Consider the following 13,299-nt stretch of genomic DNA (forward strand, 5'->3'; position numbering starts at 1 on the left):
TTTCTCACCGTTCCTAATATAGTGTAAAAAGGGAGAAAACTGCCTGCACACATTAGTCATAAACTAGTTTTAAAAAGAAGTGGCACCCAGCACACCTTAATTCTGCTTCGTAATGTGCTTAGTGGTAATGTGACCCTGTATTACACCTATCAGATACCTGCCCTTTTGTCTAGGGTGACGCTCATGTTACCTGTTGTGCAGAGCACTTATTATAGAATGTCATTTCAAGTGCCAAGCCGCATCAATGCAGTTCAAGTTTCTAAATGCGCATGTCTCGCCCATTTCTATGTTTTTTATTATAATCAAGAAATAAAGGGTTAACTAATGGTGTGGGAACTGGCCTGAATTAGCTTAGCATAAAGCTGGCTACGCAGAGGAATGGAAACAGAGGGCCCAATGCACAAATAACATTTGTCTTTCTATCCTCTACTTGTACTGGTTTTAGGAATTCTCATACATTCCCAGAAGAATGCCTGAAAAGCTGTGCCAGTCACAACTTTCCAGGCCTACTATTGGGAATGTCATGTGAGATTTTTCTTATGGAGAAAATTCTTCTCCTACACCAAGAGCGCAGTTTGTGGGTGTTGGATTCCATGGATCCAGGATGTTTTTTTTGGGTGGGCCAAGGGTGCATTTGGGTGGGCCACTGCGGGCCCAATTTTTTGCTTTTGTGGTAGCCTACAAGCCCTAGTTTACATCATATCTACTTGCAAACAGTCACCATGATACAACTGATCGATTCTGTGTGTATACAGAGCATGTGGAGAGTTATTTGAAAGTAAGAGCAATGTCTGGACCTAAGTGTAAACCCTCAAATTCCAACAGGTCAGGCATCAAAACAAGTACTTCCAGGCCAGAGTATCCACTTTTCTACCACCCCTCTCCTGTGCACCTTATCTCACAGCTGACCTTGGGCCACATCCCCATATCAGCCACCATCCAGCTCCACCAGAAACCGAATATCTGGAACCCGGCCCCTTTAACTGCAAGCAGGAAGCGGGAAAGGAAGTACGTCAGGATGACGTCACCGAGAGCCGACGATTAGAGGGAGACTCTGAGGAGGAAGAGGCGAATCCCGGAAGCTTCGGAGCGGGTCGGAGTTGGAGCACAGAGGAGCCGAAGACAGCGCGAGATCTGAAGGAGAGGAGCCAAGCCTCGTTATTCTCTTTCTGTGCAGAAGTGGTACCGCCGAGAGTGCCACGAGGCCTCCAGGAAGATGCTGCACCAGGCCACGCTCCAGGAGGACCGTGGCTGTACAAGGTACGGGAGCGCGTTGCAGGGTGGGTGGGGAGACAGCCTGCTAAATAGTGCTCTTCCCGACTTCCCGCAAACACCCCGGACTCCCTGCACAATCACCGCCCTTAGGGGTGCGTGTGGCTCTGCACTGGTGTTCCCTCACTCCCTTCCCTGATTTATGCACATTAAGACAGCGTCTCACCGGCGCCCTGTTCTTTCTTTTGTCTCCCTCAACAATCTGCTTCGAGCGAGGCTTCCCAAGACACAGGACATCCTGAAAACCTGTTTCCCCGGTACAGACGCTACCAGCCAAGAAGAAGTCGCAGAACTCACCTTCCATGAACCCTAAAAATAGAGTGGTGAAAGAAGAAGTGTTTCGTACTGATTTAATTTGACAAAGCAATTAGCGCTTCCAATTAATTGCAATAAAGGAATTTCGTCATAGAACCCTCTGTCCCCTCCTCTATTTATGTCCGCGATTACAGATTCCCTTCAGCAATCTTATTTCTTGTGTTCCCTTGTCCGGCTGATATACTCAAGTCATGAATGTCAAAACGTAGTCGAATAGTTTCAGCCTAATTTGGATTGCTAATTATGCCATGATTCTTTCACTACTTGTACCATAAACTAAATGTTCATGCATAATATTCAAACCAAATATCTCCCAAAGAAAACACTGATTTCCATTTGTTACGTTTTTCACTTGTGCCGTTTAAAACACTTATTCACTAGCACAAGGTGTTCAGTTAGTACATAATTAAAAAGTGTGGTTGGTGCTGCTTTGTATTCCTTGTAAAGTATAAGTCTATGGTTCTCTTCTTCTGTTAATAAGTGTTTTGTGTAATTAATTTACTGTCTAAATTGTACTTCCTCATTGACTCCATTGAGACATTGTTGTATGATATTGTACTAATGTCACTAACAGCTTATTACATTTTGGTGAAGTGGTTGGGCAAAGATAAATCCAAGCCTACCAAATTGCTGAAGTTTTCATGCAAGTAATTTTATAGCAAGAGGTGCCAGAATAAAAAATAAATTAAATAGATTTTTGCCATGTCACATGTTTATAAATTGCTGTAGTGTGAAATCTACAACTGTTATCGTAGTGTAAGTTATATTCTGCCTTTTGGACTAACACAAAAATGGTTAAGGTAGAACTTGGCAGAATAGTTTGTGTTTTAGAATACTGTATGCATCAGAATGTGTAGGGTTGTATATTTTTTTGCACTGTAAGTAATTTGTCAGACATAAACTGGCAGAGAGTGAGGTCAAGTAGTAAAACATCTTTGACTTTCGTATTAGTAATGACGCGTGTTGTAGGAGCCATCATTTTGCATGGCGAAGGGGAATTTTTTACAGGAGTAGTAAGGCTTTGTTCTTGTTTTTCAGGAATGGAGCCATTTACTGGTTCAGCCATTTACTCGAACAACCCCCTGCCTTCAGTTGGACGTGTGTCTTCCTCACTGGTAAGTATATCATTTTCCTAACAGCTGATTTTGGAGGATACTATTTCCAACTGTCGTTTCTGGTTTTAGTAATTGGATACATTTTCTTTCATTTTTTTTAAAACTCTCCCTATCATTCTCTTCACTTTCCCCTCTTGAATGAGACAATCTTTGCCATTAATGAAGAGGGTGCACAAATGGATGATCATTAGTGATACAGTTTGGCAGAGTACATTGTTAAAACAAGTATGTGTAACACTGGCAACTTTATCCTTGTGTGAGTTTGATTTTGTTATCTCAACATTGACCCCATTACTTTTGGTGGTATACTGTTTCCCATATAACCAGTTACTGTCTTTGCTAACTCAATGGTGGGACCAGAAACAGTTTCTATGACTGATTTAATACAGAACTTTGATTTGCTGCTACCGCATTCTGCAATATACGCAATACACGGCATACCCTAGACGTTGCACATATAAATGCCATCATCACTTCCTTTTAACTTAAAAAAAGGAGTGAATGGTTGATGATTTGGCAGCAGAGGGGTGATAACGGGAAATAACTTACGGCATGACTTAATTTGTAAAACAAGAAGTGCCAGGGCCCTTTTCAGGAGGTCAGTGCAGCTAGCATCACGTGTTACTCTTGTCATTGCTGCCAGTGACAGTGCCAACACAACCTCTAACCATCCCACTCTACAAGTGTGACAATTCAGACTAGTCTGATGTTATGGTTAATTTTAAATTGGACAGACAGCAGCCGCTATGTGGCAGACTGTCATAAGCAGGACCAGCTTTATTGCTGGTGGCGCATGGTGTGATAATCTTTTTGGCACCTTGCTCCCTCCCCCACCCCACCCCCACCCAATGACCGCCAAGTTGGCCTCTCTACCTAAGAACGTAGGTATTAAGGGCGATAAAAAGTTTTGTGATAGGATCGCAGTTGCCTTCAAAAACAAATTATGGAGCTCTAAAATGCTTTCGAAGTCACGTCAGCCTACTCCTTCACTGAACCACTTAGGATACCCGAATCCAAGAGAAACACCCTTTATTGTTTCTCCCCAACATCTTCGCAGATAGTGGAAAAATACATAAGAGAAGCTGAGTCGAGGTCTCCCTTTTACCCTTACCCACCTGTTTTTTTGAAGTAGATAGCGGAAGAGGTGAGCTCTGAGCTCGCAGAAATCTTTAACTCTATGTTCAGCTCAGGCAACTTCCCATCTCTATAGATAAATTCCTCTATCCTCACATTGTTAAAAAAACCCAACCTTGATATGTCTAATCCGAGCATCTATCATCCCATAGTGCGGCTGCTGCTCCCAGCAAAAATAGTCAAAAAAATAATGAATACACAACTATCCCAATTCATCCAGGAAAACAAACTGCTGGATCACTCTCAATTTGGGTTCCGTCACAAGCACAGTACGGAAACGGCACTCATCAAAGCCACTGAGGAGATTAGGGCCGTGATGGATAGAGGGGGCACAGCCGCCCATGTCCTCCTCGACTTATCAGCTGCATTTGATACTGTTGATCACATTCTCCTGCAGCAGCGGCTGGAGACGTTGAGGGTCAAGGGAGCGGCACTAGCCCCGCTCTCCTCCTTTCTGAAGGATAAGAGACTAACAGTGTTGGTAGATAGATATCAATTGGAGCCATATGTCCTCCCTTGCAGAGTTCCTCAGGGATCTTCTCTGAGTCTATCTCTTTTTAATGTCCATGTCTCAGAACTTGCCCCTTTGATCCGAGACTTTGGGTTTAGCTTGACGTCTTACGCTGATGATACCCAGATAGTAGTAGAAACATATAGACGTTATGCTTCTCCTGCTCTACAGTTTCAGAACTGTATGAGAGAAATAAATAGATGGATGGGAACACATTGTCTTAAACTCAACTCCGAGAAGACCGAAGTCATGATGTTCAGTAACCTGCAACCCAGTTGAGACAACCTCTGGTGGCCGGTGAAGATGAGTGAGCCACCTAAACCAGCGCAAAAGGCCAAACATTTGGAAGTGTGGATTGATAACAAACTAGCACTCTCATACCAGACTAATATCATCATCTCTGCTTCCCACTTTCTCGTAAAGAAATTAAAGAAGATCCTACCTTACATCCCTCCTGACACTACAAAGACGGTGGTAACAACACTAATCCAGTCAAAACTGGATTATTGCAATAGGCTCTACCTGAGCATACAGAAGAAATATCTAAAAAAGCTTCAGACTGTTGAAATCACACCAGCTCGGTTGTTGGTAAGCATCCCTAAGTACAAATCAGTAACTAAAGAGATCTACAGACTTCACTGGCTCCCGGTAGCACAACAAATTAAATTTAAGGCACTATGTTTAGCATATAAAGCACTGAGCTACACAGGACCTTCTTTCCTCAGAAATCTTTTTATATGGTATGAACCGGCCAGACACCTACGGTCCACAGGTGTTAGACTCATGACAGTACAGAGAATTCGATCTGCAGGCTGGGGTGGCAGTAGTTTCTGCTATGGCACTGCAAAACTCTGGAATATACTGCCTATTGAGGTCAGAAGTGCAAGCTCCCTTACCATCTTCAAGAAAGAGCTAAAAACCTGGCTATTCCAGAATTAGACACCGGGCTGGGCTTACTGAGTTAATAGTGGCAAGAAACCTTTGGGTATTTGCGCGCTCAATAAATCTCATTAACATTAACATGGATTCTTAAACTACCACCCTCTAGCAGTGTCTCTTATCTCTCTATAGTCCCCCTCTCACATGCATTTCATTTGTTTTATAGCTCTACTCTTATCATTGTAGGGTGTCAGAGCACTTTACGTTGCACACACATTATACAGAATGAATCAAACAAATTGTGTAAATCAGTCTATAGGAAATGTCACATAAGACAATGAGGATTACAAGATGTAGAAATCACATGCCATCCAATAGTCAATATATTTTAAGAGTGTTTGGTTTGAACAAGCACAAACTCAGGATTTAAAACATACTTCAGTGGATGGGGTTGGCTTTACTAATAATAATGCATTTCTACCTAAACTGACCTTTTTTTTTAGCAACATTAGGATATTGAAAGACTGGAGAAAAAACATACTGTTCTATCCTATAACACATAGTTTGCATGCTAATAACAAAAGGATTTCTGTGACAGATCAGTAACCCACTGAGCAAACCAGATAAAATACAATTCTGTGACCTCCATGGTACACGTTCTTTCCAGCAGGGATATTAACGCACTGCACTACTTTATGATGACTCAAAACTCCCACTAGACTAAACTCCAAAATATCCAGCAGTAAAATCAATCACCAGCGCTATCTTGACATTCAAGGAACTCTGCAGCAGGTGCTTTTAAAGTCATGTTATTTCTAACCACAGTGCTCCCAAGCTCAGCGCCATGTTGTGCTGCACAGGGTGCATCACCCTAAAGGCTTTAGGGTAATTGTCAACACTGACCCTTATGGGCCTGGTCATAAGGGTCAGTGTTGACAATTAAATATTGATGCTGAGCACCGGAAACCACTGGGTCAAATTAAGCATTGGCTGCTAGAGTCATATTGAAAGTAACATTTGCATATTCTTATGTGTTTACTCTTTCCTGTTGGCAATCTGTGAATAGATTTCACAGCTGTTGAGAATGAAAAAAGAGGAGCGGAAAGCAGCATCTTGAAGCTTAGTCCTATACAAAGTGGTTTTCTGACAGGCACATGCATGGAGAATGCCGCCACCTTAGCACTGGCAGATTGAGACCTGATACCTGATAAAGTTCTGGCTCCATAGAGTGTAGTAATAGGTGATGCATACATAATAATAGACCTGATTCAGGCAGGAGACTTTCGATGTTTGAAGTAAAAGAATTGCTTTATTTTTACTGCCTTGTCTGAAATTGCCTCTGCTTCAATAGAAGTCAATGGGGGAAATCTTCTAAAATGTTGTCATGTATGATGATGCAGTGGAGGTGTTAGCAGACACTCCACTGTCATCATTACCACAAAATGTCACAAACATTTAGTTTTATGAATGCGCACAGATCCCTGGTTCCTTTCAGATAACAGTGCTTGGAATACTTCACGTCCAAATTATGCTTGTTCCTTTCAACCAAGGAGGAATTGGACGTCAGTAGAACAATTTTCTTGTTCAGGTGGAAAGCCAAGAGCACTTCAGGACCAAAGAAGGATGAGATCTGAGGACCACTTTGTCCTTATCGAACATTGTAAAAGGGCTCTCATGTGTAAAGGCTTAAAGCTAGCTTATGTGCCGCCTTGTGTGATGTAATAGTCCTTAAAAAGGCATGTGCTATGAAAGAAGGTCTAATTCACAGGATGCCATTGGCTAGAAAACATTGTGCATCATTTGGCTACTACCAGATTGAGATGCTGGGGTGGGGAGCACACCATGCAGGAGAAAAGAAGTGCATTAAACTTGTGAGATGTATCTTGATGAAGAATAATTCCTCAGGTTTGTTTCCGATGGCATGGTGTCATGACCTGATTGATTGTATAACTTGGAAATGTCCTCCAATGTAAGACATGTTTTATGTTTTGTGTTTATCCAGGCCTTCACACACCTTTTTATTCTTAGTGAATAATGGACTTTGTTAGTTAGGGGACCCAATATATCAAAAATGTAATATGTTAACACTTTGGCAGACGTTTACCTTTGGCACCAAAAAGGTCACAGGAGTTGGATAATGTAATAGATGAATTTGTGACTTCTGGATGAGGCTCCGATTGAAGTGAATAATGGTAGAGATAATCTGCCTCCATGATTAAATTTGGGAGTGGGAAAAGGCTTTAATACATGCCCACACAATGACATTTGAGGTGCCCATTGTGCCCATTACTTTAGACAGATGCTCTCTGCATTCTGGGCGAGGCATATAGATCTGGATAGTAAGGGGTACACAACATAGTAGCCCATCTCATGCCATTTCAGCAGAATTGGTACCATTGAAATAAGCAATATTACTTCTAACGTAAGAGTGAAACTGTTGTAATTAATTAATACTGTAAGTTTACAGACAGTTGTTATAATGTCACATATATCACATATACAATGGTTCGCTCCGCCCCCCCCTGCCAGTCCCAAGTTGTTAGTCCCTCCCAAGGAGCTCATCTTAGAATGTTGGTGTACCATCCCTGTGAGATGGAGAGTGGATGATCAGGAATAAAGATACGTGGACTTACCAGCCTTGGAGTTTGTGATTATTAACTTCGTAATACTGGCAACGAGCTGTGGAACTGCGGAGGGGGCAGCTGATCATCTCCCCTTTGTGTTCTCTCCATCAACGTTATCTTCGTACAGCCTTTCAGGAGTACGCTGTACTGAAAGTGACCGGTAGGCGAGGTATTGCTGTGGAGAATCCGCCACATTCGTCACCGGTCCTAATCCTTTTGAGCTTGTGGTCAGTGCCACAAGAAATTGATAGTGGACTGAGCGGCGTAGAAGCGGACTTGTCAAGCCTCCAGCGTGTGGTACCGCCGACCCCTTCGCCCTGGCCGGTTGTAGGCAGGAAGTGCTGGTGGGTGTCCGGCACCAGAGGTGGCTGCTGCTTAGGCCGGAGGTGCCCACGAGCTCATGCGCGGGGGAGTGCGACTGTGGTGATTCACAAGGAGCCCTTCAAGTCCTCCGTGAGTCTTCACGTCGATCACCTCAGAGATCGGCAAGGGGAGGAAGAGGAAGTCTCTTCAGCGTTCAGTGTGATGGTGGTGATTCCCTAGGAGCCCTTCAAGTCCTCCGCGAGCCTTCACGTCGATTGCCTCAGAGTTCGGCAAGGGAAGGAAGAGGAATTCTCCTTAGCGTCGTTGCTCCACCTCCTGAGGCCGGGGGTGTTTCCTTGTCAGTTACGCCGTCCTACGATCCGGCGCATCAGCCACTAGAGGGCCGGCAGAAGCCAAGTTTCCTCAGAGTGCCTTTCCTCTGCGTACTGGAGCCTGTCTGAGGGGCAAGGTCTCTCAAGCAGAGTTCCTCCGATCTTTGCAAGGCTCCGGCGCCCCAACAACGTGAGGGCTGTGTGGGGGTGAGTCTCGAGCGCCTCAGGCACTGTCTGTTCTTCGGCCAGGAAAAGGGGTCGGTGAACTCAGTGCTACGAGCCAAGGAGTCCAGGCTCGGCAGAGGGTGGCGCTGGCCTCGCACATCGTCAGTCTTCGCTTGGAGTACAAGTAAGACCTTGGGGAGGGAGCGCAGAGTGTGTGTTACCTGGATGTTGCGCTTATGCTATACCCACCGCAAAGAAGGGCAGGGAGTTTCGTAACTCTGAAAAAATTTCCCCAGAGCACCTGGTTGAGTGTGGAAGGAGCATCTGTTTTCAATTCAGCCTGGCACTAGTAACCTGCCAACATTACGGGTAGGAGTGCAGGGTAAAGCTTTAGTTTTCCACCGTACTTATATTTCTGTGGAGGGTATTTCTGCCGGTGTCATTAAAGGTGGTAGCAGTACACTATCCAATGGGCACCCCAGGAATTAGCCAGCCACCCTCATTCCTCAATGATTGTGGAGATCCGGAGATACATTGGAAGGATTGGACAAAGCTATTCGAATCCTACCTAATTGCAATGGGGGGGGAAAAATTCTCTGCCCTCCGGAAACAACACATCCTATTGCATAATTTGGGGGTACATGGACGCAAAGTGTACGAAACACTACCGGAACCAGAAGTGGAGAGTGAGGATGAATATGATATTTACGATATCACTCTAATAAAATTGGAAACACACTTTGGGGACAAGGTTAATGTGGTTCTTGAACGACATACATTTTTCACCAGAGTGCAAGGGAAAAATGAGTCCATCAACAATTATATTGCAGCCTTAAGGGGCGTTACCCAGCTGTGTGAGTTTGGGGATCTAAATGATTCGCTCATTCGTGATCAACTGGTCAGATGCACGAACAATAACAGGGTTCAAGAGAAACTGCTAGCTAAGAATCCAATGATAAGGGAGGCTATCTCAATTGCACAATCTATCGAACACACGGCTAAATGTGTAAAGGAGATGAAAGTTAAGGAAGAGATAGTTTCAGTAGTACAATCTGAGGTCTGTGAAAATAGTGTGCATAAGATCCTGGAAAAGCGGGGCAGTAAAGATAATGCTACTGTAAAACATAATATGGAGGGCCATGCTTTGAAATGTTTTAGATGCGGTAGCAGCAACCATTTAGCAAACAATCCTGTGTGTACTGCACGTGGTGTTCTGTGTAAGAAATGTAACAGGAGAGGGCATTTGGCACGGGTATGTAGAGAGGGTATAAGTAACACAGTCAGTGTGGTTAGCACTCAAAAAGAGCCACAGGCCAGATTTGTGTTTCAAGTGAAAGACAGTGATACAGAGACAGAGATTAACTATCCCAAATGTATTGTGTTATTTGATAACAAACCACTAGAAGTGTTTGCAGATTCATGCTCTCCGTTTACATTGATAAATGTTAAGGATTTTGAGGGGTCTCCAAAAGGATGTAAAATGAGGTTATGTACGCCGGATATATCTCCGGAAGGTTACACGAAAGAGCCCATTCCTTTGGTGGGTATGACGAGCAGCCACATAAATTTTAAGGGGAGGTCCACGGTGGGCAAAGTGTATGTGGTAGAGTGTGGGGCCAACTTGCTAGGGTGGCAACATCAGAAGGAACTGGGGATCATTCTGGATCCTAATAATAAGAATCAAGTACTGCTAGTCAATGGTCCGGTCAGCAATGGTCACCTACAAGAGGCCTTCCCAAAATTGTTCACGGATAGGCTTGGCAAGCTACGGGACTTCCAACATAAGATTAAGGTCAGGCAAGAGGCTAAACCCGTGGTGCATAAGACACGTCCCGTCCCCTTCCGCCTTAGAGACATGCTCAAAGCAGAACTGGACAAACTAAGTGAGATGGGGGTCATCCAACCTGTGGAGGCCACAGAATGGCTCGCACCTTTGGTTCTGGCATCTAAAGGCAACGGGCAAGGCATCCGCCTGTGTGTGGATCTCCGCTCACTTAATGACAACATATGGGTGGAGAGGTTTCCTCTTCCCAATATTAATGAAATGTTGAGTACAATGGGGAAGGCCTGTTACTTTTCGGTTATTGATTTGTCCATGGCTTATCACCAAGTCGAACTGCACCCTGATTCAAGACCTCTAACTGCGTTCAGTTCCCCGTTTGGTGCATATATGTTCAGGAGGATGCCGTTTGGCCTCGCTTCGGCAGCTTCTATTTTTCAGAAAATAATGCAACAAGTACTGCAGGGGGTTAGAAAAACACTCTGTTTCCAGGATGACATACTGATGTATGGGGATACTGAGGAGGATCATGATAAGACGCTCAACAGGGTGTGTCATAAACTCTCAGAAGCAGGATTAACAGTGCGATTGGACAACTGCAAGATTAAGGTCACTTCGGTCGACTATCTAGGCCACACCATATCCAAAGAAGGTTTTAGACCTAAATACAGCCTTATTCAAGCAGTTGAGGATGCTCCACACCCATCTAACAAAGATGAACTGAAATCGTTCCTGAGTTTAGTGGAGTACATGTCAAAGTTTGTGAGGAATTTTTCTGATTTGTGTGAGGGTTTACGTGAGCTCCTCAAGAAAAATGCAGAATTTGTGTGGGAAGAAAAACATGAGGAGATGTTTGAAAGGATAAAACGGCAAATTGTCGAGTCCCCGGCTCTTGGCACTTTTGACCCCAAAAAGAAAACCATACTAACGACAGATGCATCCAACAAAGGATTGGGGGCCATGCTGTCGCAGAAAGGTGATGGAGAAGAAACGGTCATCGCGTTTGCATCCCGCACGTTGAACTCATCTGAGCGCAATTACTCAGTTATTGAGAGGGAGGCATTGGCCTGTTTTTGGGCGGTGCACCACTTTAGATTTTTTCTGTGGGGCACGAAGTTTGTAATACACACAGACCACAAGCCTCTCACTTTCATGTTTTCTCCCAAACAGGCTCAGAGCGTATCTCCCCGTATAAGTAAATGGGTCCTAGGGTTAGAAAATTACTGTTTTAAGGTGGAATATTTGCCAGGTCCGGAAAATGTTATAGCGGACTATCTATCGAGGGCACCCTTAGAAGGCAGTCTGAATGAAGAGGTGCTAGATGTTCCCATATTTCCAATCCATCTCACGTCGATTACCAATGATGAGTGGGAAAAGGGAATGAAGGAGGATACAGCCATGGAAACATTAAAGGAATTCATCACCAAAGGATGGCCAGAGAAAATATCGGAAATTCCTGACAGTATCAGAGTCTTTTGGGAAGTGAGACTGGAATTGTTCCTCCTCGCGGGTCTCATACACCGTGGGGATAAAATCATTCCGCCAAGGGATATGAGGAGCAAAATAATTGACTTAGCCCATGAGGGGCATTTGGGCAGGAGCCTCACGAATAACAAGGTTAGGAGCTGTTATTGGTTTCCTAAGATGGATTCCATGATCGAGGTAAAAGTTAAGGAGTGTATCAGCTGTGCCAGAAGTGACAAAAGTAAGATCCCTCACAGAGCTCCATTGGCCCCAGTCAGTGTTCCTATGACCCCATGGACAAAGTTAGCCATGGATATCATTGGGCCCATGGATAGGTTAGGCCCACAGAAGCGTTTCATGTTTGTACTGGTGGATTACACCCCCCATTGGGTCAATTTCAAGTTCACGGCATCTACAACGACCAATAACCTCATCACGTTTTTGAAGAACATCTTTGTATATGAGGGTATCCCAAGCACCTTGGTCACAGACAATGGGGTGCAGTTTGTCTCTGAGACTATGAAGGAGTTTTTGGAGGAGCTTAATATAAGGCATGAGAAGACTGCACTCTATTGTCCGAAAGCCAACGGCTTAGTTGAGAGAGTGAATAGAATGGTGAAGGAACACATCCAACTAGCAATCACCAATGGCTTCAATGTGGAAGACTCGTTAAGAGAGTGGTTGTGGGCATACCACACCGCTCCCAATATGGTTACAGGAGTGTCTCCCTTTGTGTTCCTAAGAGGGAGGGAGCCTGGTACCAAGATGTATCCCAGGTGGTTGGGAAGTGGGAAAAGTGTCTGTCATGATCTAGACCAGAGCAGAAGGAAAGTTGAGGGTCATCAACAGAGGTACAAAGCCTGGTATGATGTTAAACACGGGGTTAAGGATGTGGATTTCGAGCAAGGTACGCTGGTGAGGGTCAAGAAACCAACACATGTTACACCAGGTGCGAGTAAGTACGGGGATTCCACAAGGGTAGAAAAGGCAGGTAAGAATGTAGTGCGTCTGGAAAGTGGGCAGACATGGAGTAAGGATAGAGTGGTGAACGCGACCTGATCAGAGAAGGGTACGCAGCTCTATGTCCTCTTATACATCAAAAGAAAAAACACTTGTAAAGATTTCAGGCTTTCTTTCCCTACATAGGGAGATGTGTTGTAATTAATTAATACTGTAAGTTTACAGACAGTTGTTATAATGTCACATATATCACATATGCAATGGTTCGCTCCGCCCCCCCCTGCCAGTCCCAAGTTGTTAGTCCCTCCCAAGGAGCTCATCTTAGAATGTTGGTGTACCATTCCTGTGAGATGGAGAGTGGATGATCAGGAATAAAGATACGTGGACTTACCAGCCTTGGAGTTTGTGATTATTAACTTCGTAACAGAAACAATTTCACACTTAT

General features: G+C 44.2%; 1 protein-coding gene across 2 annotated transcripts in view; it reads left to right on the plus strand.

Annotated features, from left to right (window-relative positions):
* Nucleotides 1-13,299, plus strand: part of ANKMY1 (ankyrin repeat and MYND domain containing 1) — a 588,784-nt gene that overhangs the window by 36,296 nt on the left and 539,189 nt on the right. For both annotated transcript variants that reach the window (XM_085634115.1, XM_085634116.1), the window contains exon 2: nt 2,626-2,702. In XM_085634115.1, coding sequence (XP_085490241.1) covers nt 2,628-2,702 — 75 coding nt within the window. In that variant the 5' untranslated portion in view covers nt 2,626-2,627. The remainder of the gene's footprint in view (nt 1-2,625; nt 2,703-13,299) is intronic.

This window comes from Triturus cristatus, chromosome 11 (genome assembly GCF_964204655.1).
Source record: "Triturus cristatus chromosome 11, aTriCri1.1, whole genome shotgun sequence".
NCBI lineage: Eukaryota > Metazoa > Chordata > Amphibia > Caudata > Salamandridae > Triturus > Triturus cristatus.